Source organism: Halichoerus grypus, chromosome 1, assembly GCF_964656455.1.
Source record: "Halichoerus grypus chromosome 1, mHalGry1.hap1.1, whole genome shotgun sequence".
Lineage (NCBI taxonomy): Eukaryota > Metazoa > Chordata > Mammalia > Carnivora > Phocidae > Halichoerus > Halichoerus grypus.
In genome coordinates, this window is record NC_135712.1 from 122,511,675 (window position 1) to 122,536,950 (window position 25,276).

General features: G+C 35.8%; 1 protein-coding gene across 5 annotated transcripts in view; it reads right to left on the reverse strand.

Moving 5' to 3' along the window:
• Positions 1–503: 503 nt before the first annotated feature.
• Positions 504–25,276, reverse strand: part of NCK1 (NCK adaptor protein 1) — a 72,359-nt gene continuing 47,586 nt past the window's right edge. For 4 of the 5 annotated variants that reach the window (XM_036080949.2, XM_036080948.2, XM_036080953.2 and 1 more), the window contains 3 exons: positions 18,897–19,143; positions 3,891–4,603; positions 504–1,189 (listed from right to left, as the gene is read on the reverse strand). In XM_036080949.2, coding sequence (XP_035936842.1) covers positions 995–1,189; positions 3,891–4,603; positions 18,897–19,122 — 1,134 coding nt within the window. In that variant the 5' untranslated portion in view covers positions 19,123–19,143 and the 3' untranslated portion in view covers positions 504–994. Of the gene's footprint in view, positions 1,190–3,890; positions 4,604–16,358; positions 16,475–18,896; positions 19,144–25,276 lie in introns of those variants that run through there. The other variant, XM_036080954.2, reaches the window with a different exon arrangement.

Genomic DNA, 25,276 nt, shown 5'->3' on the forward strand with positions numbered 1-25,276 from the left:
ATAATCCATTTTAGTGTCTTAGTCAACAAAACCCAAAGCTGAAAGGAGGAAATGAAAATAGTAGAAATACTATGCCTGATAATTACTGATGTTTAGAGGTGGGAGGGAAACCAAGTATCTCACTGCCTCCTATTTCCCCAATATCTGGCCACAGCTTTTTTCACACTGACACAGATATACCCCAATACAAGATGCTTTGGTAAAATAACACTAGGGGAAAAAGTAATATATAACACTAGAGCATCCATTTACAGTTTGAAAAGCTAAATATCTCAGAGACTGCTTTATTCTCTTGAATAACCAGAAAAGAAGCACCCCCCAAAAAATCTTAGAAATTTAGAGATTTTTGTTTCCAACAGCTGTAAATTAAAAGTGTACAAGATACGTTTTCAAACGTATGTCCTATTTGTTTTGCTTTACAATGAAGACAATGAATAAATTTTTTAAAATGGCAGACACAACATACTTGATATTTACAATGGCTTACAACAAATACCTGAAAATAATTTCTAATTTTCCATTTATTATTGCTATTTAGTCACAGAAAAAAACATTGTCCAAGAAATTTATTTTAGCATATGCCATATACTGATATAATAATTTTATATGAAGAGAAACCATTGCAGAAGTGACTAATATGGTGCCCGTACAAGGAAATAAAGAAAATAAACCAATAAATTCTTCCATGTAAAGACTTTTGATCTGCATTATTTTTTTCAAAATATAAAACCTTAATATTAGAAGCAAAGAGAAAAACAGCAAAGAAAACAATAAAACAGAAGACCAAGGATAAGGAACTGCTTTGTGCAGATGCTTTGCATACGTAGTATATATGTATGGGCTGAGTTATAATAAAAATACTTATGTATTATAGTCAATTCTCATGTAGGGTCAGAAAGCGATTTCCAATCAAACATGACTGGACTGACATTTTCTCAGTCTTTAATTACATGACGAATTATAGCTGTGAGGCAGTCACTTCTGGTCAGCATTATCATGACAAATGCTTGATAAGATACAGTTTTTCTCCTTGTTCACTTGTGAAAATTGGTGCCTTTTTGTAATGTTCTACAAGTTCTTCCATGGTGCTGAATTTACGCTGCCCAATGCAGTAGACAGTCTCTTTTAGTTGGACTTTAAAATGCTTGTTTTTCCCTTGTGCTTTTAGTGATACAGAGAAATCATTTGGCTAAAAGAGAAAAAAAACACATAGGGTAAACATTTTTTTTTTTTTTTAAGATTTCATTCATTTATTTAGCAGAGAGAGATAGCGAGAGCAGGAACACAAGCAGGGGGAGTGGGAGAGGGAGAAGCAGGCTTCCCACCAAGCAGGGAGCCCGATGCAGGACTCGATCCCAGGACCCCGGGATCACGACCCGAGCCGAAGGCAGACGCTTAACGACTGAGCCACCCAGGCGCCCCAGGGTAAACATTTTGAAAGACATCCATTTTATATTAGACTAATAACAGTAAGTGCTCAAATTTTAGCTAAGTACTAGGCACTATGCTAAATTATTTACATAGATTATCTCCTTTATACCTCCAACCAACCCCTTTCAGAGATGAGAAAATCCAGGCCAAGAGAAGCTAAATTCCTCAAAATCATCCATCTAGTTAACAAGAAAGCCAGGATTCAAACTCAAGCAGTCAGACTCCAAAGTCTCTTTTTTTTTTTTTTTTAAAGATTTTATTTATTTATTTGACAGAGAGAGAGAGACAGCGAGAGAGGGAACACAAGCAGTGGGAGTGGGAGAGGGAGAAGCAGGCTTCCCACTGAGCAGGGAGCCCAATGAGGGGCTCGATCTCAGGACCCTGGGATCATGCCTGAGCCGAAGGCAGATGCTTAACGACTGAGCCACCCAGGCGCCCCAACTCCAGAGTCTCTTAAATAATATGCTCTAACACCCACAGCAAATCCTTTAGTTTAAAGTTTAACATCTGAAGCACAACAGCTATCTTCTCTCCTGCCAGACAACTGGAGAAACACATGAGAAAACATGAGCTAATGTGAGCTAATAGTAGCTATCTTACAGACTAGCTGAGACAATGTTCTGAATTCTCAAAGATGACAGACACTAATGAGAGGTCATAAACTCAAATGCCTACAAGGGTAAAAAGACATGTAAACAAGTGACAGTGTGGATAGAGAGAAGGAACAGTGCATGGCCAATCTAAAGGAGGTGGCCACTTAGCTGTGATTGTTGCCTTGTAGGAATAGGGGTAATGCTGGCAGGCCTTCCAATTTTAAAAGGAAGTCTGTCATCTGAATTTTTATAATAAATCTCTCAGTATTTAAATACTGGTAACAAATTCGAATGTTTAAAAAACATTGCTCAGGTCAAACACAATATGCCTGTTTGAGACCTTTACTTTAAAAATTCTACTGCTAAAAATAATGGTGTATTTTGGATAATATCTATGCTCAATTACCCACCACAAGAAAATACAGTGTTCTGTAATCAAGCTACTTTCTTAGGTTTTTTGTTTTGTTTTGTTTTAAGCTAATACTTTTCTGAACAGTCTAAAAAAGTCTCCTTTTATATAATTACTGACAAAGTTTCAAACAGTGGGCTTCTTGGAAACATCCTATACCTATGGTTACTCTTACCACCTGCTCTGAGGTCACTCACTTCCTAACCCCTCTTGCCCATTGCTTGTCCTGGAAAGCAGGGTTAAGTCAGGCATCTAACAGAAAACAAATCCCACCACTCTTCCCTATCATCGATCATGCTCTTCCTTAGGGGGTATGTATAGGCCCCATTTCCTGAACTTCATATCAAGCAGTTCAATTAGCCTTGGTTTCTCCTTCTCTACTTTCTTCCCTCCCTCTTATAAACATATATACACCATATGCATGTGCACACACACACACACCAAACAGATAGGTTTTCTTCCGACTTTCAACCTTTTACACAATCACACGTTCACTTTTGTACAACTCATACACAGAAACAAAACCAGTACTAATGTTTTGAAAAGTGGAAAAGTAGTGGTATCCTTTTAAAAGGAAAAATAAAGACCATTTTAAAGGGAAATAAATATCATCAAATTCTAATATCCTAAACATTAACCAAAAGAGCCCATATAATTATTATTCAATTTTATGGTTTTATACTTTTACTGTTTTACTAGTATTGGAAAAAATGTATCTTTTATTGCAAATGCATTTCAAATACAGTGAGTATTAAAATAGGTTTTTGAGGTAAATAATTTAAGGGTTTCCAACTTCCAAACAACCAATCTATGAAGAAAGTTAAAACTTAATTTTTTTTAATTTAGGGATTTCCTTTACTAAGCATGACAGCACATCCAATATGCAATTTAAGAAATGTTTTCCCAGGTGTGCCTGGGTGGCTCAGTCAGTTAAGCATCCGACTTATGATTTCATCTCAGGTCATGACCTCGTCTCAGGTCATGATCTCAGGGTTGTGATATCAAGCCCCACATTATGCTCTGCACTGAGCATGAAGCCTGCTTGAGATTCTCTCTCTCTCTCCCTCTGCCCTTCCCCCCACTCATGCTCTCTCTCTCTTTTTTCTCAAAAAAAAGTATTTTCCCAGTTTAGTTCATTGTGTTGTTTTACTCTGAAGAAGCCATGGTTCAGTTTTCTCCATTTTTCAGTTTAACGCAAGAGAAGATATTTCAGAAAGGCAAGACAAACAGAATTAAACAAGGCCAAATAATCCAGTGTAGTTATCACTGCTAGGGCTATATTTTATCCAAAATAAATACAACTGTGAAGAACACTGATTTTAGGTTCAGAACATCTAAATTTATGTCCCAACTTATCACCTGGTTAATTTTAGGGAAGAAACTTAACCCTTCCAATCTTCTATTTATTTTTTTTAATACTCAGAGCTCTATTTCCATTTATTTGAAAACCAACTTACCGAAGATTCACTATCACGAATGAGGAAATCACCTTCATGCCCTCTTTCATTTAATGCCATTTCTGCTTGATGCCTGGTGACTTTCCCATAATACCATGGATTGCCAGCAAACTTTCCAGTGAGTGAAGGCCTAATGTAATCACACTGCGGAGGTGATGGTTCCAAACCTGAGGTTAATGGATTATTCTGCATAATGGTAACATAGTTTTTTGGCACCAGACCAACCATTCCATTGATCTTCCTGCATTTCCACCATTCAGGGTCATTTTCAGGCTTTTCAATAACATCCATTACATCTCCTTTCTCAAAATTAAGTTCTTCATCATTGGACGAACTGAATGGGTAAAGAGCCTGTACCACATGCAACACTTGCCCAGTATTCAGGTTATTGACAACTGCTGCTAATTTCTCTGACAGAGAACCCACATGGTCACCCAAAGGACTGTCACCTTCCTCAGTTACATAGTTTGAAGGGAACCATCCAACTTGTCCATTGTAGCTACCCCGCCACCACCCATCACTGCATTTCTCCATGACGATCACCTTTGTCCCTTTTATCAATGATAATTCATCCTCTCTCTCTGCCATGTAGTTAAATTTCACATAAGCAGGCATGTTGAGGTCATAGAGACGTTCCCCTGGGTCAACAAAGCTATCATCAGCAGGAGATGCAGAATCTGGCACACTATGTTTTCTTTTCACTTTTCCAATGCCTGTTCACATAAAAAAAGAGTAATAAGAAGAGAATATAAGATAATGAAAACCAAAAAACCCAATTTATTCATTCTTTAAAAAGGATCTTCACCTCTGTAGCTCTTTCAGCCTTTAAACTTAATAGATAACAAATTTCTTTTTTTCCTTTATTTTACATCTTCATGACTTATTTTATAATTGGAAGTTGTACCTTTTGACTTCCTTCACAAATTCTTTTCATAACCAAACATGTAAATGCAGTTATTATATGACAGTTTACCTTCTCACTTTTCTCTCAAAGGTGCTGAAATAATTGTATAACATAATGACAGTTTTCCTAAATTTAAAAAAATTTCTTCCAAATGTAAATATAGATTATTTCTCTCATATCTACAATCTAAGTACATATTCTTGTCTTACTTTTATCAACCTAATTTTGCAATTAGCTGTATGGAAATAGAACAATAAATTACAACTTGATATGTAATATAAGATTGTAGTTATGTCTGGGTAATCCTTCCATTTGCTTTCTTAGTTCCCAGGTCCATGTTGCTCTATTTTCCTCATTATGTTTATTTTAAAATAATACATTATTTCCTTGTTTGTATACCCTCACCCTGTTCACATGCAAGCTACAGAAGAGCAGGGATTTTTGTTTACTTTGTTCACAGATATAACACCAAAGATCTCAGACAGTGCTTAGTATACAGTAGATGCTTAATATATATTTGTTGAAAGAAATGAGAAAAGCACCACATGGTACTACCATCATAAATGTATGCTACGTCAATTTTTGTCATGTGTTTTCACTACTGATCATTTCTTAGCACATGATTTTGTATTCTGCTTTTACTGAGAAAACAGAGGCATTCCTAGATAAAACTTCTTGTACCTTCCCACAATCTCAAAACTTTCTTATTACCCTCACTCTTTTTCTTCATGCAAGTTTCCAATCTCTGATCCTCCTGGGTTTTTAAATATCACCTTTCCTGCCTCTTTTGGGACTCTTGGCCATCCTTGTTTCCCTCCTACTCAGTCCCTTCTACTGTCTAAAATCATACTCACAGATCACTTCTATTCCAAAATAAAGTTACTTCAATTCTGCTACTCCTTTTGAATTACACCATTCTTTAAAAAGCTGCCTCTTTTTTTCCTTCAACTTCTTCACCATTCATTCACTCCTAACTCCTTATGATCTGGTCCTTTAATCTCTACCATTCTACCAAACTACTCAATTAAACCATTCTTATAAAAACTGTGTCATCTCTTTACTGCCAAATCAGTACTTTTAGAGCCCTCATTCTTTTTAAACTCTCTATGCAGCAACCAAGATCATAGATTATTCTATTGTTTTCTCCTTTAACTCCCTTGAGAGTCTCCTGTCTTACCTTTTTAGATATTCTTGTGTATCTCTGTCTGGGCTTCTCTAAACCTTGTTACAAAATTGTATTGTACTTATTTTCTTGCCTTCCTTAATATGAGAGTGAGTTTCCTGGTAGAAAATTGGATCTTAATACCTTTCTTATCTCCAGCGCCCACACAATAGGAACAAGTGAATGTTTGCTGAATGAAAAAGTGAATAGATTCCTCAGTTGAAAGTGTTTCCCAAGATATGATGCCTGGACTTCCTTTCTACTTCAAGGATATCTTATACTTTTATTTTCTGTAACTTCTGTATAGAAGGTTCCAAGGTCTCTCTGCAGGTCTAAGCTCTTTCTGGAATTCAAGCACTACAATTCCAACTGTCACTAGACATCTACAGATTGTACTATTAGCACCTCAAATACAACACTCATGTTCAAATAAAAATAACCTCTCCCATGCCCATAAATCAATTCCCTGCCTCCCAACTTCCTTACTAGTGGTTAATGATATCCTGAAAATTCCCCACATCAGGGATTTCTGGCAGAGTAGGGAATTCTAGGGCTCCATCCATCCAAAAAAAAACAATTAATATGAGCTGGCAGATAATGTCAGAATCAACTTTTACAGAACTCTGGAATCTAATAAAAAAAAACAACCTTACAAAAACTAGGGCAAGGATTAGTGGGAAAAGAAGTTGCTGCTTTGTAGTAAGAGAATGCTGTGGCATTTTAAATTGCCTGTCTACCATCTCTTACATCCCAAATCAGTAGTGGCTTTGAGGCAGCAACTGGCACTCCTAATGCCAGAGAAAGCAACACAGATCTTATTCTCAAAGAATTGTGATGCTGGGTTTCACAACCTATCTGGCAGCCACGTGAAGGACTGGCACAAAGGCTTGCCTTGGTTTCACTGGACCTGGAACATTCTCATTCTTTTACTGAAATCATTTAATTGATGCAGCAGCCTGGGGCAAGGGACAACAACTGGGACAAGGAACAGACAGAATGAAAACGCTGGGAAGGAAAAGACAGAACACCCAACTTCAGAGGCCACACATGACAAAGAATACAGACTTTACAAAAATAGCTTAGAAAACTCACTAAACAAGCACACAACAACCTATAATAAAAAGCAACAAACCCTAGGAAGGAGGCAGAATCTGATGATAGAAGAAAAAACTGTCAACCAAGAATTCTATACCCAGCAAAACTGTCCTTCAAAACCAAAGGAGAAATTAAGACACTCCTAAACAAAAACTGAAGGAGCAAGAAATGCTAAAGAAAGTTCTCCATGCTAAAATGAAGAGACATGGGAGCCTGGGTGGCTCAGTTGGTTAAGCAACTGCCTTCGGCTCAGGTCATGACCCTGTAGTCCCAGGATTGAGTCCCACATCGGGCTCCCTGCTCAGCAGGGAGTCTGCTTCTCTCTCTGCCCCCTTCCCCCTCTCATGCTCTCTCTCTCTCATTCTCACTCTCTCGAATAAATAAAATCTTTAAAAAAAATAAAATAAAATGAAAAGACACTAAACAGTAACTTGAAGCCATATGAAGAAATAAAGAACAATAGTAAAGGTAGCTTCATTCATAAATATAAGAGCCAGTAATATTACATTTTTGGCTTATAAATCCTTTTTTCCTATATGATTTAAGATACAAACGTATAAAACAGTAATTTTAAATCTAGGTTAATGGGCATACAACGTATAAAGATGGAATTCTAGGGGGAGCCTGGGTGGTGCAGTTGGTTAAGCATCACCCTTGTTCAACATCAGCTGGCAACATGTGCATCAGGCAACTCAAGATTTTTGCCACTCTGTACATGTCCACAAAAGCACCACAATTATCAATTTGGGCTTAGAAATAAATTTTAGCAAGTAGGCAAATTCACAAATATGGAACCTGCAAAAAATAGGGATCATCTAAACATTTTTTTTTTAAAGATTTTATTTATTTATGTGACAGAGAGAGAGAGATAGTGAGAGCAGGAACACAAGCAGGGGGAGTGGGAGAAGGAGAAGCAGGCTTCCCGCTGAGCAGGGAGCCCGATGCAGGGCTCGATCCCAGGACCCTGGGATCATGACCTGAGCTGAAGGCAGACGCTTAACGACTGAGCCACCCAGGTGCCCCCAAAATAGGGATCATCTATACTAACAAACAATATAGCAGCATATTCATAGGAATGTATATCATGACAAAGGGATATTTGTCCTGGGAATGGAAGAGTAGTTCATCTATTCAACAATATGAAAATCAATATTATATACCACATTAATATAAGGAAGGAAAAAAACACACGTGACCATTTCAAATGATGTAGAAAAGCATTGGATAAAATCTAACATCCTTTCATGATAAAAAGTATCAGCCAACTAGGAATACAAGGGAATTTCCTCAACATCATAAAGGGCATTTATTTAAAAAAAAAAAAAAAAAGTTACCATCACACTCAATAGTAAAAGACTGAAAGCTAAGATCAGGAATAAGACATGGATACCCTTTCAGCCGCTTCTATTCAACAGTGTACTGGAAGTGCTAGCCAGGGCAAGTAAGCAAGAAAAAGAAATAAAAGAGATCCAAACAAGAAAGGAAGAAGTAAAATAATCTTTATTTGCAGATGACATGATCATATATACAGAAAATCCTAAAAAAACCCACACCAAAAGAATGTTAGAGGAAACAAATTTATCAAGGTTGCAAGATACAAAATCAACACACAAAAAACAGTTGCATTTCTATACACTAGCAGTGAACAATTTGAAGAGGAAATTGAGAAAACAATTCCATTTATAATAGCATTAATAATAAAATACACAGGTTAAGTTTTTTAATCAAGGAGGTACAAGACCAGTATACTGAACACTACAAAATATTGCTGAAATTAAAGTATACCTAAATAAATGAAAAGACATTGTGTTTATGGATTTGAGGGTTCAATATTTTTAAATGGCAATACTACCCAAAGTGATCCATAGATTCCATGTAATCCTTATCAAAGTTCCAATACTCCTTTTTTGCAGAAATGGAAATGCTGATTCTAAAATTCATATGGAATTGCAAGGCACACCAAATAACCAAAACAATCCTACGAAATGAAAACAATGGGGCACCTGGGTGGCTTAGTTGGTTAAGCAATGACTCTCGATTTCAGCTAGGGCACAATCTTAGGGTTGTGAGATCGAGCCTCGTGTTGGGCTCCATACTGGGCATGGAGCCTGCTTAAGATTCTCTCTCTCTCTCTCCCTCTCCCTTTGCCCCCAACCCCCGAAAATGAAAAAATGAAAACAAAACTGGAGGATTCACACTTCCCAATTTCAAAACTCACTTCTAAGCCACAAAGTAATCAAAACAGTATGGTACTAGCACAAAAGGACAGACATATAGACCAAAAGAATAGAGCTGAGAGTCCTGAGATAAACTCATACATCCACGGTCCATTGATTTCAACAAGGGTGCCAAGACCATTTAATGGAGGAAACAACAGGCTCTTCAACAAATGGTGCTGGAAGAAATGGATATCCATGTACAAAAGAATGAAGCTATACTCCTACCTCGCATGACAAAAAAAAATTAACTCAAAATGGATCAATTACTCAAATGTAAGAGTTAAAATTTTAAAACTATCGGGGAAAATCTTTATGACCTGGGAGTTAGCAATGAATTCTTGTGACCCCTAAAGCACAAACAATAATAATTTAAAAAAGATTACAGTCTAAGGTCTATATCCAGAACATATAAAGAACTCTTAGAACCCAGAAGCAAAAAGAACCTACTTTAACAACAGGCAAAGGACTTGAACAAACATTTCCCCAACAAAGATATACAAATGCCCCCAAAACACATGAAAAGATGTTCACCATCTTTGTTAAAATGCAAATCAAAACACAATGAAATACCACTTCACACCTATCAGGATATCTATAACAAAACAAAACCAAACTAAAAAAAAAAAAGAAAATAACAAGTGTTGATGGGGATATGGATAAAACTGGAACCCTTCCTACCCTGTTGACTAAAATGTAAAATGGTACAACTGCTGTGGAAAACAATTTAATGGTCCCTTCAAAATGTTAAAAAACGTAATTACCACATGATCCATTAATTCCACTCCTAGGTATATACTCAAAAGAACCAAAAATACATATTCAAACACTTGTACACAAATGTTCATAGCTTCACTATACACAGTAACAAAAAGGTAGAAACAACCCAAATGCCCATCAACAGATTAATGGATAAACAAAATGTGGTATATATCCATATAATGGAGTATTATTCAGCCATAAAAGGGATGAAGTACCGACACATGCTACAACATAGATGAACCTCAAAAACAGGATGCCAACTGAAAGAAACCTGACACAAGAGATCACATATTGTATAATTCCATTTACATGAAATAGCCAGAATAGGTAAATTCATATATACAGAGAGCAGATTAGCAATTGCCAGGGGATGAAGGGAGGGTGATGGTTGCACAACACTGTTAGTATACTAAATACCACTGAAATGTACACTTTAAAATGATTTTGTTATATGAATTTTACCTCATAAAAATTTTTTCTTAAAAGATTCCCACATAAAATCCGTACTTCCTTTCTGCCAACACTTTCCATTCCCACTATTCCCATGCTATTTCAGGCCCATTTTGTTGTGTTTGAGTCTTCAATAACCCTCTAAACTAGTTTCCTTACTAATCCAATCCATCCCACTCCAACCCATCATCCATAAATACAGTTGCAATCACATGACATTATTGCTCAGAAGTCAACAGTGGCTCTTTATTGACTATCAAATTAAGAGAAATACTCTTCCTAGAATCTATAGCCCTCTCCAGAATGTCCTCACTCTTCCTTTCTAGGCTTATGGTATAGAGTACTGAAAAGAGCAAAGACTTTGTAATTTTTTTTTAAAAGATTTTATTTATTTGACAGAGAGAGAGAGCACACACAAGGAGGGGGAGCGGCAGGCAGAGGGAGAAGCAGGCTCCCCGCTGAGCAGGGAGCACGATGCAGGACTTGATCCCAGGACCCCAGGATCACAACTCAAGCCAAAGGCAGACGCTTAACCGAATGAGCCGCCCAGGCGTCCCAAAAAACAGCATAGACTTTGAATGAGCCTTTGGGTTCAAATCCCAGCTATACCACTTACTGTGGAAACCTGAGCAAACTATTTCACTTTTCTGAGCTTAGAAATGGAGAAAACACCACTTACTGTCACAGTGTTATAAGAAGTAAATAAATTTTTAAAAAGTGAATAATGTAAAATAATAGCATATTACATATAGTAATTGTTAAATAAAATATTCTTTCCGTAATAACCTGCAATGAAACTATCCTAAATCTCAATAAAAATGGGCCACTTAAAAACCCAGGAATAAATAATATTTCAACCTTCAGTATTTCGTTTGCCTTGTTTGCTAGTTTCTTTCCAAAACCTATTAAAACTTCTGCCTATTGGGGTACCTGGGTGGCTTGGTCGGGTAAGCATCTGCCTTAGGCTCAGGTCATGGGATCCCCGGGTCCTGGGATTGACCCCCCGCATCGGGCTCCCTGCTCAAAAGGGAGCCTGCTTCTCCCTCTCCCTCCCCTCTGTTGCTCCCCCTGCTTGTGTTCTCTCTGTCACATACATACATACATAAAATCTAAACAAAAAAAAACAAAAAAAACTTCTGCCTATCAAAAATCTACCCATTCAAGAAGCGCCACTTCAAGTAACAATTTTATTTTATTCACTTCCCATTTTGTGTTTTCCAACATCCTTCATTTCCCACCATCATCTCCCAATAATGTAAGCTCTCCTTTTTAAAGCACTCTAGTACTTTGTACTTGTGAGGTACTTGTATTGTAACATTTCTTGTGTTTGTCTTTCAAGCTTATCTACTATAGCCAGCAGCTTCCAGAAAGGAAGAGCATTCCATGTCTCACTGATCTTTTTCATTTCCTATACTATTTAGAACTGTGCATATACCAGATGCTCAATAAATGTTAGGTTGATTAAAACTGAAGAGTGATATAAGCAAATACAAATTTAAACTTGAAGCTAACGGCTAGTTCCAAAATGTTTTTTTTTTAATTCTGAAAAAGATGCCTAAGACTAATTATATATTGTCAAAAAAAAGAATGAAGAATTTTTGGACAGACCCACCCATTAAACTTCCAAGTGGAAAAACACCAAAAACAACCTATTTTAATTGCAGAAGCCAGAAATATTTCAGGGAAAAAAACAAAAGCTTAGAATATTTGTTTCCTATGCAGCACAAAGCCCTCTGTGATCTCATGAGCATTTCTTTAACCTCATACTAATGCTAAGACATATAAGCTCCTCAGTACCCCAAAGCCCCAGATCTTTTCAAGACTCTGAGTCTTTGCCTATGACGTTTTTTTTTTCACCTCAAACACATGCCCCCTCATTCTTCAAGACTCAAACAAGGTATCTTCTTCTCACTGGAGATTTCCCTCTCTCCCCAAACAGAACGGATGTATTTCTCTCTTGTGCCATTACTATTCTTTGTAAATATTTTTAATGTACTGTTTGATCCTCTGTATACCAATATTTACTTCTTTGAGAACAAACACGTGTTTAATCACTGCTCCATCCCCAATGCCTAGCCCATATTAAGTGTTCCATTAGTGTTTATCATGTGACTGACTGACAAATACATGCATAATCAATAGGCTGCTTTTCTCTCCCCTACTTACAATTCTTTGAGAAGAACCTGTTTATTGCCCTTTTGTCTCTACTGCTAAAAAATGGTCTTTCCAATTTCCTGGTACCAATGAGAGAATCCATGGAAAAGTACTTTACAAAATTATGCAAATGTAAAATATCAGTATCTCTTAATTTCTCAATCAGCAACAATGAGATCATCCACAACAAGCAGGCGCCCCCCCACCCAGATCAAGGTATTAACTTTTCTAAATTCTTCTCAACTTCATAGTTAGTTCACAATCCTCCTAATCTTAGTCCCCCTTGCATCAAATCTTTCTAATCCATTGCTTATCTGATTCTAATTCTTTCTCTACTCTTTAGTCATAATGGGTACACTAGGAAAACTCTAACAAAATTTTAGTCCTGCTACTTACTGGTTCATCTGATCTTCGTTGAGTTATTTAATCTTCATTTTAACTCCAGTTTTCAGGTTTGTGAAATGGTGGTGTGTAGAAGTACCTACCTTCCAACATTTGTTTAAAGAAGTTTATACGTAAAGTCCCCAGCACAGTACATAGCACAGAGCAGGCACTCTGTTAATCAATGGTAGTTATTACTCCTAGTGCTTCTGGCATTTAATTTTTCAAAAACACTTAAAATCTTTATTATTCCATTTTATAGCTAGACTTGGCCAGGGTTGGGAGGGAATGCTCAGGTCTGAGCACTGAAGATGTGCTCATTCAACAATGAGGTAGTCATTTTTATCATTAGCTTTGTTCAAAGAAAAACCAAGTGTTAGTATAGCTTCCAATCTGCCCCTCACTCCTACCCACTGATCTTATTTCTCTCCTCCTATAGCACTGTTTCTTGACCAAAACAATGTATTATTAACTCCTCCAAGTTTTTAAGAATCTGTTTAAGCATTGTGAATATTCCACTCACATGACAGTTGTCTTTTTCCTAAGGCAAATCTTTTTACACATAACTACTTTTATATAACCTGGTTTCCAAATCCTTGATATGCTGGATGCCAGTATTTGGAAGCATCCAAGTTTCTCAATACCACTGTTAAAGTATACCTATCCAAAGTGGATAAACTACGTCATGTCTCATTTGGCCAGCACACACAAAAAGTAGCTATTTGCATCCTTTCACTTGAACGACATAGATCTATCATGCACTGCATTGAAATTCTTTAGCACCCACAATATCATAGCAGTCTTTCTTTTGTTTAATTTTTAGAGCGGGGAGAAGGGCAGAGGGAGAGGGAGAGAGAATCTTAAGCAGGCTCCACACCTAGTGTGGAGCCCAATGCGGGGTCAATCCCACGACCCCGAGATCATGACCTCATAGCAGCTCTTACTCATATAAAATCCTGCCAGGCCAGGTTCTCAGTAATCTTTTCAATTCCCTTTAAAAACTTAATGTAGAGGGGCGCCTGGGTGGCTCAGTCGTTAAGCACCTGCCTTCGGCTCAGGTCATGATCCCAGGGTCCTGGGATCAAGCCCCACAACAGGCTCCCTGCTCTGTGGGAAGCCTGCTTCTCCCTCTCTCACTCCCCCTGCATGTGTTCCCTCTCTTGCTGTGTCTCTCTCTGTCAAATAAATAATAAAATCTTTTAAAAAAAAAAAAAAACCTTAATGTAGAATTTTACATTATAACGTCTGTCCCTATTCACCTTATTTATTTCTATCTCAGTTTTTACCTTTCAAATATATATCTGAACTAAATTTATTAGTTATTCTTTTGGCCTCAGTCTTCTTTTCTTTAAGCATGTCATCTTCCCTCCATCTAAATCACTGACTAAATAAATGTTCAACAGAATGAGGCCAAAGAAAGTATTACTGATTCTAATTCTTTAAGGAACTGTAGTTCTGGTTTTTACATTCCTACTTCTTCAAAACCAGCTTCTCCCTCATGGATTTTCCCTTGATTTCTATCACATGTAAGACTTATCAGTTGTTTTACCAGGACTGTAAGACTTTTAGAGTTGGAAGGGACATTCCGTGATCATCTAGTCTTGCCCAACTCTCCTTCACAAATAATAAGAAATCAGGAAAGTTTAGTTATATACCCCTTGCCACATGGTTAAATAAGTGGTACATCTGGGAGCAAAACTAGGGAATTCTAAATACAAATATATGGTGTTCTTTCCATTACAAGTTTTTATTTAAATTTTTGTATTTTTATCTGTTCATTTCATCTACATGAAATAAGATAAATTATTATTTTTTATTATTCTCTGTTTTATCTAAAATACTGTACCCTCTTTGTTTACTCTAGCCACCACACAAGGAGCACATTTACTGTATCTTCTACTGCAAAGCAAAATAAATACAAATTTTGGGTTGCTGCAGGTAACGAAAAAAGGAGTATCTTGGTTGCAAATCTCAAACCCTGACCCTCAGGTCTACAAATGTATGTAAGATTATCGACTTTCTGAGACAACAGAGAGAATGATAATTTTATCACTGTACTGATGGTATATAATGAATCACTGTATCAATGATGCTTTTTACACCATTTCTGGTTGATTTATGGTCACTTATGACCACCAAGTGACCATCACTTATGACCAAACCAAGATATGAAATCCACTGTATTAATATTAAATAACAACCTCCATCTACCTCCTCACCATGTAAATTCTATGCAAGTTAGTCTTAGTTTTTCATTCTATGATTTTTGTCTGGCTTGCAGTAGGTTCTCAAGAAAAATATGTTGATAAAACAAATGAATAAATTAATAACTTTCCAAAAGGAAAACTAACCCAAAAAGTGGATCTAAAAATGTATTAACTTTCCAAAAAGTAAACAAAAGAGAGGTATTCCAGGATTCACTTGGCCACCAAAGTTAACTAAAGAAACAAATGAATCTTAATATTACAATTACATATTCTTTCTCAACAAAGTACTTGCTCCTTTTCCATTCTGACTGAAAATGAAATCTCAACAGGTTACTCTTTGTTTCCTTAGATTCCTTATGCATGAGACTTCTACAACAACTCCTCTGTTCATTCTTCTAGAAACACCAAACAAATGTTCAAAGAGATCAAATCAAGTTCACTATCATAAGATCATAAAAAGGCCATTAGCAAATATACACATTAGGCTCTGGTAAGTTAGTATCAGTATTACATTATGACCTGGACTCAAAACAATCCCAATAATTCACTAGTTTCTTTCAGTGCTTTCATTTTCTTTGTATGCAGCTGCTCTCAAGACTCATTTCAAAATATCAAATCTCACAATTACCAAAAGAGCCATTTCTAGCAATCCTACATTGATTAAATCAAAACATTCTCTTTACTGCTTTATTAAATGTTATCGTCTATATTGTTCCTCTAAAATCTAAGTAAAAAGTACTAAAACAATGTTAATTTAAATACTGAGGATGAAGGAACTTGGCTCACCTAATACTTTCTTTCCTCATATTTTTAATGTTATAATTTAATTCACTTCAAACGTCTATGCTAAGTTCAAAGTTACCAAATTAAAACTGCAAACTCATTTATATCCTTTTTCTCTTTATTTTTAAACACTGATACTAAAATATTTTAAAACCATATTACTTAACAAGTCAAAACTAATATTATTTGAAGTATCACCAATCATTTAGCTTATGTTTCATAAACAGTATAAAGCACCAGTCTATTATATAAACATACCAGGTTCCATACAGTTTTTCTTTAAATTCTTTAAAGTGAAAAATCGAATTCAAAAACTACAAGAAAACTATGGATTTAATAAACAGATGAACTTACTGAAAAAGTCTTTAAAGACGTTTAACCAATCCATTTTGAATAAAAATCCCGTGTTCTCTTTTGTCAGTTTGTTAACACAGCTCAGGATAATTCTCAGTGAGCTTCCTGGTCTGTTCTGCAACACTGAAACTCCCCACACCCAATCCATGTGACTTGGCCTACACCCAGGCAATAGAAAGTTTTTCTGAGGCTTCTCTCTTTCTAAAACTTTCCCCCCACTGAACTATAACAGAACCTGTAAAACAAGTATATCATCATGGCCACAAATGTTACCTTATTATTCAAACTTATTTTGGAAGACGTTTTAAAGCATATATTTTCAATAGTTGAAAATACATTCATACATTCACTCTCTCCTTTGTTTTCTCCTTTTCTTTCTTATTTTTCAAACAATGTCTCCACCAGCACAATCATTGTGAAACAAATCCATTAACCACATAGGACATTTAAGTTATCAAAAAGGGGTTCAGAAATTCTGAGAAAAAGAAGGCTATCTGATACAAAAGCTGGAATTACATCATTATATAGGAGAACTAAAAGATCATTAACTTAAAACAATGTTTTCAAGTATCCTGCAATATAGACAGCAATAACTATAATATAGTAATAAAGTTAACAGAGATATTCTAGGACTTAAATGGATATAGTCTTTCCAAAATCGTCTCAATAATATCAGAAAATAGTATGGAAGGTTTCCCAGGCGTATTAACAAATAATAAAAATTCTATCCAGTTGGGCTTTTTAAGTTTATATGCAGTAATATCTAAAACTGGGATATATTTCCATTTTGCTCTATGATATTACGTTTTTCATGATCTTCTGTTTAAACATTTGCTCTAGTCCCAGGAAACTAGTATCCTTTTAAAAAGGAACAAAAAAGTCTACCTAGGGTAGCCCTAATCCTTTTTGTGCCTTCATCACTATGAGGCATACTTCCCTTCATAGAAGTTACCTTAATTTTCCCTAATATCTCTGATCTACATGCTTTAAATAAGTGTCCAATATTTACAAAATCAGAAGTTCCTGGCTCTAACTATGGTCTCTTCAGCTTGTCAAGGATAATCTCTTTCTGATTTGTCCTTCACTTAAAAACTAATAATAATGGTCTTATTTGCTAATTATTAAAATCTTAATAAAAGGTAACCTCAAATACAGCAGTTAAAACTCATGGTGAAAATCCAGATTAATAACTCCCTTTATTAAACTACCTTTAGAATACTAGAAATGGGGCGCCTGGGTGGCTCAGTTGGTTAAGCAACTGCCTTCGGCTCAGGTCATGATCCTGGAGTCCCGGGATCGAGTCCCGCATCGGGCTCCCTGCTCGGCAGGGAGTCTGCTTCTCCCTCTGACCCTCCCCCATCTCATGTGCTCTCTCTCTCTCTCTCTCTCATTCTCTCTGTCTTAAATAAATAAATAAAATCTTTAAAAAAAAAAAAAAGAATACTAGAAATGTTATTCACTCACAAACCAATATTAAAATATTTTATATTTGAGTCGTACTATATTTTGGTTTTGGCTATTTTACAGTGTTAAAAATAAAAGATTTGTCATCTATTGCTGGTATCTGAAAGAACACTCTAGAATAACAATAATGCTGAATAAAAAATAAAGCTAATATAAAGCAGTTGGTCAATAATATTTCATATTTGTCAATCATGCCACATTACTCCCAAACTATTTCTGCAAAGAGAAATTTTACTTTCTCATCCACATATATACAAAGAACCATTAAGTAACAGCATGTTTGCCTGAATACCAAAAATGAAATTCTGTCCCTCCCATTCCTTCCTGTCAGCCAAGTAGGAGTTTAATTAAAAGAAAAAAGAAAGAGGCCAGTCCTCATCTGTGCATATTTCCTTCCTATCAGCTCAGCCAAGCCCACTGTGAAGCGGGTTCCATTATCTCTGGCCCTAATGGAGAGCTAGTAAAAACAAACAAACTTTACAGTTAGAGGAAGAAAAAGGGGGAAAAAAGAAAAACAAAATAAGAAATCAGCTTTGTAGATGGTAATCTACAGTAATAATCCACAATTTAAAACTCTCTTATCAAATGCAAAAACAAAATGATGGTTTGTTTTTAAAAGCAAAATTCAAAATGTAAGCTATTAAAGGTTAAAATACAGCAATGTGCCATGTTAAAAAAAACTGCCTTAATGCCAAGGAGGCAATTCTGAATCTCCCTCATTTATCCCTGTCTCAATTAGATGCAGAATTTACCTAAACCCCAACAGGCACTCACAGTTCAAGGGGTCCCGGCTAGAGGATCAGATTCAGTCCGCTCATGGGCACCACCCTGGTCTGGCCCTTGAACACCAGCTAGATTTATAGAAACTGCCCACTAACACTTATGGCCTTTACTGCTCTTCTGACTTGGCTGAATCCCTGCTATGAGCAAACCTACCTGGCCTAGCTGAAATTCTAGTCTTGGCCTTTTCTAGTCAATTCTGCCCAATGCTGCCAAAATTCTATACAAAGAACCAAGCTCTAGCATCCATTTAAAAGAAAGTATTATTGGTGTTTTAATACAAAAATAACTTACCTAAGGTATCCTTTAGATTTTTTACAATAGATGCTTTCCGAGCACTGTTTTTCCTCTCCACATAGTTAGAAGGCACAAAACCCGTTTTATTCATGGAGTTTCGAACTCGCCACCAGGATTTAGAGTCATCCAGAAGCCATAATCTCTCATTCTTCTTGATGTCCAGCTCTTGTTCTTGCTGGGCCACATAATCAAATTTGGCTACTACCACCACTTCTTCTGCCATCTTTCAGCAGCTTCAGCTACACTGTAACCACATATAAAACATTTTTATAAGGTCTAGGAGTAGTCTACATGCTTTTCAAAAAAGATACACATAAAAACCTAAGAGAACTGAAAGGTTGAAAGGAAAAAATATGAAAAAAACATAAACAAAAACAGGCAATACTAATACTAATCAAGACAAAACTGGTGTAGCTATATTAATAATACACAAAAAGAGCAAACCACTTAGGTAAACCATTACCAGTAATAAAGAAGTTCACTACACAATTGAAGGTTTTATTAAATATACATAACAGCCAAACTTATATGTACCTATTAACATAGTTCCAAAATAGACTGACAGAACCACAAAAAAAATGTGACAAATCCATTGTCACAGAGGATAATTTTTAACTTTATCTCAGTAATAAGGATACAAAAAAATTAATAAGACTAGATAAGAACTGACATCAAAACCATTGAGTCTGATCTAATAAATAGACACCAATATTACTTCTAAGCAGAATACATATATAATGGAACATATATAAAAATTACCAATGTGAGGTGATAAAGTCTCAATAACTTTCATGTACTTGATATCCTACAACCATATTCTCTGACAATCATTATAAAAAGAGCTTGTTAAAAACCTCCTGTTTGGGAACTTCTAAAACTTCATGTGTCAAAGAAGAAATTATAATAGCATTGTGAAAATACTCAGAGGACTAAAATAATAAAAGACTTTATATAATCAAACTTGTCGGATGCAGCAAAAGGAATATATAGAAAGAGATTCTAGTTGTAAATAGTTACATCAGAAAAGAAAACCTTGAAATAAATTAATGAACTGGATGTCTTAAGCAGTTAGAAACACAGAATAATATAAAGTAGAAAAAATGAAATAATACAAATAAAAGTAGAATTTCATGAAACAAAACGATATAGAAGAAAGGCTCAACAGAACAAAAAGGTAATTCTTTGTCATGACTAACAAAATGGACATAGTTCTGGCAAGACTTATAAATGAGAAAAGGAAAAAACACACCCAAATACTAGTAATAAAAAGGGAGTCATAATTACAGATGCTGCAGACATTCAAATCACCTGGCAATATTAAAAATAACTTTATCAATAAATCTGAAACTAAAATATACAAATTCATAGAAAAATAAAAATTAAAAAAGTAGTAATATTTAATCAGTCATTAAGAAATCTTCCCATAATGAACATCTGGACCACTCGGTTTACATGCAAGTTCTATTAAAATTCAAAGAACAAGTAATTCCAATTTATACAAACTCTTTCAGAAGAAAGAAAGGAAAATTACAAGCCTAACTCACTCTTGAATTTATAAGATGAGCTCCCTGCTTTCTTCAGAGAGATTATTTTACATAAACAGCTACCCCGGCTTAACAAGCAAATCAAATAGTTTTGGATCTTGAATTGCATTCTCTTTTCTTTCTTTCTTTTTAAGATTTTATTTATTTATTTGTCAGAGAGAGAGAGAGCACACACACACAAGTAGGGCGAGCGGTGGGCAGAGGGAGAAGAAGGCTCCCCCCTGAACAGAGAGCCTGATATGGCACTCAATCCCAGGATCCTGGGATCATGACCTGAGCTGAAGGCAGAAGCTTAACCAACTGAGCCACCCAGGTGTCCCAGCATTCTCTTTTCTCAACAACGAAGCAAGTTGTTCAATATTCTCAAAGAAATGCATTTTAATCTACAATTCAACATCCACTAGTATTAAAGCGTAGATACTTTGTGTTTATAAGGTAGATGCTTTTTGGGTGGCATTGCAAGGCCTCAAAACCTACCACACATTCTTCTGAAAGAATGGCTCAAGTATGTACAGCAGTGAAATTAACTAATGCTAAAATAAGAGGATGATGTGGTATTCAAAAAAAATGAACAGAGAAACCAGAAAAATCAATTTGTATTCTTGCATTTTTTTCTGTTTGAAATTACTTGCAAATAAAAAGTTATAATCAAGTCTTAATTATTACTAGCACATGATGCAAAAAATTTACAACAATGAATGATGACTTTCTGAGGCAATAGAAAGCAGAGAGGGTTTTTTTCCAGGCATACTTGAACACTGACTTTGATTCCTTCCCTGTGGGAACCTGCACACACACACCCTTATAATTAATCTATAAATTTAATCCTAGGCCCCAAAGGAATTTATTTTGAAACTTGACAAACTGACTTTAAAATTTATCTAAAAGAGTAATCACATAAAACCGGCAAATGACATTATATAGAAAATTAGAGTTGATATGACACTGAAGGTTGTATACCCAGAATTTTCTAGTTTCCTATCAACATCCCAATGATCCTTCCAGTTGTCACCTTACTATTATTATATTAGCCATGCAACTTGTGGGGACTGACCCTAGTTTCTAAGCTGTATTTGGGTTAGTCAAAGCTGTCTCCTCCAATCAAAAGGATAATAAGGGAATGCTACAAACAATCCACACACACGAATTCAACAACTTAGAGGAAATGGACCAATTCTTCAAAAAACACAAAGTACCAAAACACACTCAATATGAAATAGATAATTTGAATAGCCCTGTCACTATGCAGGAAATTAAATTCATAACTTGAAAACTCCAAGTTTTCCCCGCAAAAGAAATCTCCAGGTCTAGATGGCTTCTCAAGAATTCTACCAATTATTTAAAGAATTTACACCAATTCTACATAATCCCTTCTAGAAAATAGCAGAGGGGAAATACTGCCCAATTTATCTTTGAAATTGATATTAACTTATGTCAAAACTACACAACAGTATAAAAAGAGGAAACTAACAATCAATATCCCTCATTAAAACAGATGCAAAAATCCTTAACAAAATACTAGCAAAGAGAATTCAGCAGTATATAAAAAGAATTAATACTCCATGACCAAGTAGGGTTTTTTCCAGGGATGCAAAGCTGGTTCAATATATAAAATTAATCAGTATAATTCACCACATTAACAAGCTAAGAAAAATCATATGAGCATATTACTCAATGCAGAAAAAGCATCTGACAAAATTTAACCCCCATGATAAAAGTTCTCAGAAAAACAGAAATAGAAGGGAACTTCCTCAACCTGATAAATAGGATCTACAAAAAACCTACAGCTAACAACATACTTAATGGTAAAAGACAGATGCCTTCCTCCTACAATCAAGAACAAGGCAGATACCCACTCTCACTATTCTCACTCAACAAAGTGCTGCAAGTTTTAGCAAATTCAGCAAGGTAAGAAAAGGATATAAATGGCATACAGATCAGAAAAGAAGAAATAAAACTCTCCTTATTTGCAGATGACATGACTGATTACAGAGAAGATTCTAAAAGCTACAAAAAAACCCCCAAAAAACAACCCCCCCAAAACCCTCCTAGTACTAACTAGTGAATTCAGCAAGGTCGCAAGACACAAGATGAACATGCAAAAATAAATTGTATTTCTATATACTATCAATGAACACATGGACACCAAAATTAAAAATGCAATACCATTTATAATTACTAAAATAAAAAAGGAAAAAAAATGAAAGAGGTGCAGGGGCGCCTGGTGGCTCAGTCAGTTAAGCATCTGCCTTTGGCTCAGGTCATGATCCCAGGATCCTGGGATCAAGTCCCACATCAGGCTCTCTGTCCACCTTTTTCTCCCTCTGCCTGCCGCTCCCCCTGCTTGTGCGTGCGTGCTCTCTCTCTCTCTGACAAACTCTTAAAAAAAAAAAAAAAAGAAAGAAAGAAAGAAAGAAAGAAAGAAAAAAGATAATGCTATTCAATATCCAAAACTAAAAGCTGAATTTATTTGCTCCCTGCTCTGTGGGGAGCCTGCTTCTCCCTCTGTTTGTGTTCTCTCTGTCAGATAAATGAATAAAATCTTAAAAAAAAAAAAAAATGAAAGAGTTGCAAACCTAACAAAACATGAAGGAGACTGTATGTTGAAAACTATACAATGCAGATGAAAGAAATTAAAGAAGATCTAAATAAAAGTGTTTTTGAAATGGAAGACTCATAAGGATGCTATTTTTTCCCAAATTGATACATAGGTTTACATAATTCTTATCAAAGTCCCAGCAAAAGTTTTTTGTATATATAGACACTACTATTCTATAAATTAGATGGAAAGGCAAAATAACTAGAATAGCTAAAACATTTTAAAGTCAAAATAAAATGGGGGGAAACTTATTATATAGCTAGAGTAGTCAAGATTGCATGGTATCAGCAAAGAAACAGACATGTATATCAATGGAAAAGAGAACCCAAGGGGCGCCTGGGTGGCTCAGTCAGTTAAGCATCTACCTTCAGCTCAGGTCATGATCCCAGGGTCCTGGGATTGAGTTCTGCATCAGGCTCCTTGCTCAGCAGTGCGCTTGCTTCTCCCTCTGCCTGCCACTCTCCCTGCTTGTGCATCCTCTCTCTGGCCCTCTCTCTGATTAAGGTACAAAAAGTAATTCAGTGGGGTGGGGGGAAGCTTTCTCAACAAATGTTGCTAAAGTAAAACGACATCAATAACCCCTGCCCCTGCAAAAAAAGTACAAGACCTAATCTCACACCTTATACAAACACAAACTCAACATGAATGACAACCTTAAATGTAAAATTATGAAACTTTAAGAAAAATATATAGGAGAAAATCTTCAGGATACAGAGCCAGAAAAAGAGTTCTTAAACGTGACACCAAGAGCAAGATCCATAAAGGAAAAACTCAACAGTAGAAAAACAAATTCAGTTAGAAAACGAGCAAAAGACATGCAGACATTCACTGAAGAAGATAAAATAGAGATGGCAAACAAACACATAAAAAGATGTTCATCGGGGCGCCTGGGTGGCTCAGTCGTTAAGCGTCTGCCTTCGGCTCAGGTCATGATCCCAGGGTCCTGGGATCGAGCCCCGCATCAGGCTCCCTGCTCCGCGGGAAGCCTGCTTCTCCCTCTCCCACTCCCCCTGCTTGTGTTCCCTCTCTTGCTGTGTTCTCTGTCAAATAAGTAAATAAAATCTTTAAAAAAAAAAAAAAAAGATGTTCATCAGCAGCAGCTATTAAGAAAATGCAAATTAAAACCATGTTGAAATGTCACTACACACCTATCAAAATGGCTAAAATAAAAGAGTAATAATACCAAATGCTGATAAAGATATGCTGAAACTGGATCACTCATACACTGCTGATGAGAATATGTTAAATGACACTGATGCTCTAAAAAGTTTGGCAGCTTCTTATAAAATTAAACATGCAACTACCATACCAAACCAACTGTATTCCTGGCATTTATCCCAGAGAAATGAAGACTTTTACTCACACAAAAACTTTTACATAAATGTTTATATCAACTTTATTTGTAATAACCAAAAACGGTAAACCACTCAGAAGTCCTTCAACAAGAGAATGGTTAAACATACTGTGGTATATTCCATACCAAGGAATATCACTCAGCAATAAAAAGGGAAAAAATGATAGATACACACAATAACCTGAATGTATCTCCAAGGAATTACGCTGAGTGACAAAAAAACAAAAACAAAAACAAAACCCCGAAATAATAAAAATACAAAAACAAAACACCAATCCCAAAGTTTATATACTGTGTAACTCCATTTATATGACATTCTTGAAATGACAAAATTATTTTGATTGCCTGGGGTTAAGGAGGGAGTTGGAGTTGGAGGGAAGAGGGGGTGGTTATAAAAGGGCAACATCAGGGATTCTTGTGGTGATGAAAATGTTCTGTCTCTTGACTGTATAAATATTAATATCCTGGTTGTTATACTGTACTATACTTTTGCCAGATGTCACCACTGGGAGAAACTAAGTAAGGGAGACACTGGATCTTTTAGTTAAGTTGTAAGATTTCTTATGACTGCATGTAGATCTATAATTATCTCAAAATTAAAAGTTTAAAATAAAATACACTGATTCAAGATAAAAAAGCAAAACAAAAAATAAAATACAGAAATAATATGTTCACATTCCTGAAGTAAGGAAGTCTTTTAATACCATGATTTCAGTGTTAGAAACTATAAAATGAAAAATGTTTAACTTTTATACAGCAAAGGACATTAGTACCTACTGCTGCTGTTAACAAATTATCACAAACTTAGTGACTTAAAACAACACAAATTATCTTACAGCTCTGGAGGTTATAGAGGTATGAAATGGGTCTTATGGGCTAA